This window comes from Colossoma macropomum, unplaced genomic scaffold (assembly GCF_904425465.1).
Source record: "Colossoma macropomum unplaced genomic scaffold, Colossoma_macropomum, whole genome shotgun sequence".
Classification (NCBI taxonomy): domain Eukaryota; kingdom Metazoa; phylum Chordata; class Actinopteri; order Characiformes; family Serrasalmidae; genus Colossoma; species Colossoma macropomum.
In genome coordinates this window covers 12284874-12287901 of record NW_023494808.1, presented here as the reverse complement: position 1 = coordinate 12287901, position 3028 = coordinate 12284874, and the positions used below count along the sequence as shown (strand labels likewise).

Below are 3028 nucleotides of genomic sequence, written 5' to 3'. Positions count from 1 at the left end.
TGCGTTTGGTGAATAAACATTCTAATGAGATAATAATTTATTTGGAGAGTCCGCTGTAGCCTTTAACTCACAGTCAACTAAATATTTATATACACCAGTGTGATCAGCTCATTTTTGCTATGGCTGCTATTGGATTTGTGATGCTAGTGCTAAGCTAACAGTGGTATACATTCACTTTCGCGCATTGCATCTCAGGGGCATTATTGTAATGAGTCAGAGAGCTACATTAAGCTGATATAGACAAATGTCTATTGTAAAATTGTTGATTTTGTGAAAATAGTGATGTACATCATTTTGAGTTTGGGGGCAGCACAGTTGTGTTTTGCCTAGAGCAGCAGAAAAGCATGTAAATTAAACTCCTTTGAAAGTGGGAAGGTCATAACCTCCATGTCTGCAGTGTCACTGGCTACAGACACTGCATTTAAATGACATGGAGGTCAAAAGTCTTCTTCTGCACAAATTGCATGGAAGTTCTTCACAACATCTACATTAAAATCCAACACTTGAAAGGACAGCTTGTAGCTGGCTAAGTCATTAGAGTAGTAAACATATCCTCAGTGTTACAAATGAAATCTGAAAGTTGCCTTTTTTCTAACCCAGTCCTCATGTAACCCCAGGCTTCAATGCTGCTGTACACTATAAAGCTCTCTTTACCACACAGATTTCCCTCAGTTCACTTTATGTGAATGGAGTCTAAATGAATGCTGACATGCTTTGGAACTACAGCTTATCTCAAAGTGACTCGCTGCAGTAAAAAAACAAACGTAAATTACTGAAAGTTACTGTGGAGCAGCTCAGTTAACTCTAACCTGAAGAGAAAGTTCCTCTGGTCCTCGTCTGAGCCCGGTGTGCAGTACTTTCTGTACAGATTAAGAGTCCCAGTGGTTAGTTGAATCATGAAAACACCGCTGTAATGAAAAAAAACCCTTTGATTTTATGGTGGAAAACACATGGGCACGGCTTTGGAAATCACTTGCAATCTGAAGTTTCTCCAGCAGGGAGCGCTGTTAGCATGCAAGTCATAACAAATCTGCAGCAGAAGTAGTTCATCAACGCAAGTGTCACAGCAACATTTATTAAAATGACAGATGAAGAAGTTTTCAAAAGATGTTGAGTTACTCAAAATCACATTATATAATATGTGAGTTTTATTAAAGATTTTCATTAGAAGGCATATAGATGAAAATAGAGTAGAAAGTAGGTCAGAACTGCCAGAGACCACGTGTATTTTGGGCAGGTGGGGTGGGGGGTGGGTATATTATGGATAATCACAGTATTTTCACTAGAAAACATTGTACTTATTTTTTTTTAATATCCCCCAGGGCTGTGTTTCACCTCCCAGCACAGGTACACCAGGGGTTCAGTTGTCGATGGCTTGGTACAAGTAAAATGGGAAATGTGATAAACTGAAAATATGGACTAACTGGCCACAGTTGAGTTTGGACTGGATTGGGAAATACTGAATTAGAGGGTTACTAATATTTCAGAAAAGACATAATATTTATATCTGCTTTTTCTCCTCAGGTACCACTTTCACTTCACTTCATTCTATTCCACTTTCATCTTCAGGACATCTTTCCTCAAGACATTCCACATCTTTAACACATCTTCCTCTTATTACACCAGTGGATAGAAAAATGGGCCACGTCTCCTCAACGCCTGTTCACGGGGAGGTGACGACAGTGAGCAAGAAACAGTTCATCCGTCTGCTCTCGCCTGACGCTCTTTCAGCCCAGAGAAGAAAGCTCTTGAAACTTCCCTCAGGACATCACGTTGAGGGAGTTACTGACCGTACCACCACCACACGAGACCTGGGGAAAGAGCAGTCTGGTGCCGGCCCTTCTTCAGGAGCTCACGAACCAACTGTGAGCTCCACACCAATGGACGCATGTGCTGATGTGCTCTCAGACCAGGCTACCAGCACGCATGAGATGGTCCTTAAGGACGCCTCCACCAATGAGCTGCTCAGATTGTTGGGCGAGTTCTTGTGCCGCCGATGCCGCCTGCTCAAGGACCTCTCTCCTGAGGACCCTCTGATGTGGCTTCGCATGGTGGACATCTTTCTGCTGCTCAGCAAATGCCAGCGTCAGTGCTTCATTGTCCCAGGCAGCGTGGTCTTCCTGTACATGCTGTGCCGTGACACAGTCTCGGCTGAGGTATCCAGCATGAGGGAACTGCAGGCTGTGGTGCTCACCTGCTTCTACGTGGCATACGCCTACATCGGCCATGAGCTCGGCTACCCAGTCATGCCCTTTATAGTGGAGGACAACAGCACCGTCTTCTGGAAGAGAACTTTGGACATCACCAAGCGCATGAGTGGCAAGATGCTGCAGATCAACGAAGACCCACAGTATTTTGCTGACGTCTTCACTGCCCTGAAGAATGGAACAGATCATTGAAGGATCAAATTGGGAAAAGGGTGATGGAAGGGAACAGTGAAAAGATTCAGACTCACATAGTTTTAGCATCTTTTATTTTTTCAAATTACATTAAAGAACCAAAACTACTCAACACCCACACCATTCTTCAGCGCAAAAGGAGACAAGTAGGTGAGTATTTTAAAAATCGGGTGTACATAATGACAAAATGGAGAACACAGAGAAGAGATGGGAAGGCCAATGAAGTAAAATAAATCAAGTAACACTAGAGGAACAGCAGGACACATGACATTAACCAACCTCAACAGGGAACAAATGCAAGACAAAGAATATAAATACAGAGACAGGAATCAAGGAACAGCTGGACACAATAATTAACAGGAGGGATTACAGATGAATGACGTAAACACATTGGCTAGAGGACGGAGCTAGGGTGACCACAAGATAAGACCGAGGTGGAGAGAGAAATGGGTGGGACCTCCCGAGTGGAAACCGTGAACCACCAAATATGCAGCTATTGAGGAGCGAAAGCGAACTCCAACAAGGCTAAGCCCTAAGCTGAGACCAAGTTCACAGCAGGAGCTGAGGAACAGGAGGAGCTTAATCAAGACAGGATCGAGGACAGATATTGTGAGACTGACAGTGATATT

At 43.5% G+C, this 3028-nt stretch overlaps 1 protein-coding gene across 1 annotated transcript; it reads left to right on the top strand.

Annotated features, from left to right (window-relative positions):
• The first annotated feature begins 1637 nt into the window (after positions 1 to 1637).
• On the top strand, positions 1638 to 2399 carry LOC118797978 (cyclin-dependent kinase 5 activator 1-like). The gene has a single exon (XM_036557274.1). The coding sequence runs from the start codon at positions 1638 to 1640 to the stop codon at positions 2397 to 2399; it is 762 nt and encodes a 253-aa protein (XP_036413167.1).
• Positions 2400 to 3028: the final 629 nt, after the last annotated feature.

What these genes read in the sequence shown, in the direction of transcription:
- LOC118797978 (XM_036557274.1), top strand. Translation starts at nt 1,638, where the DNA reads ATGGGCCACGTCTCCTCAACGCCTGTTCACGGGGAGGTGACGACAGTG.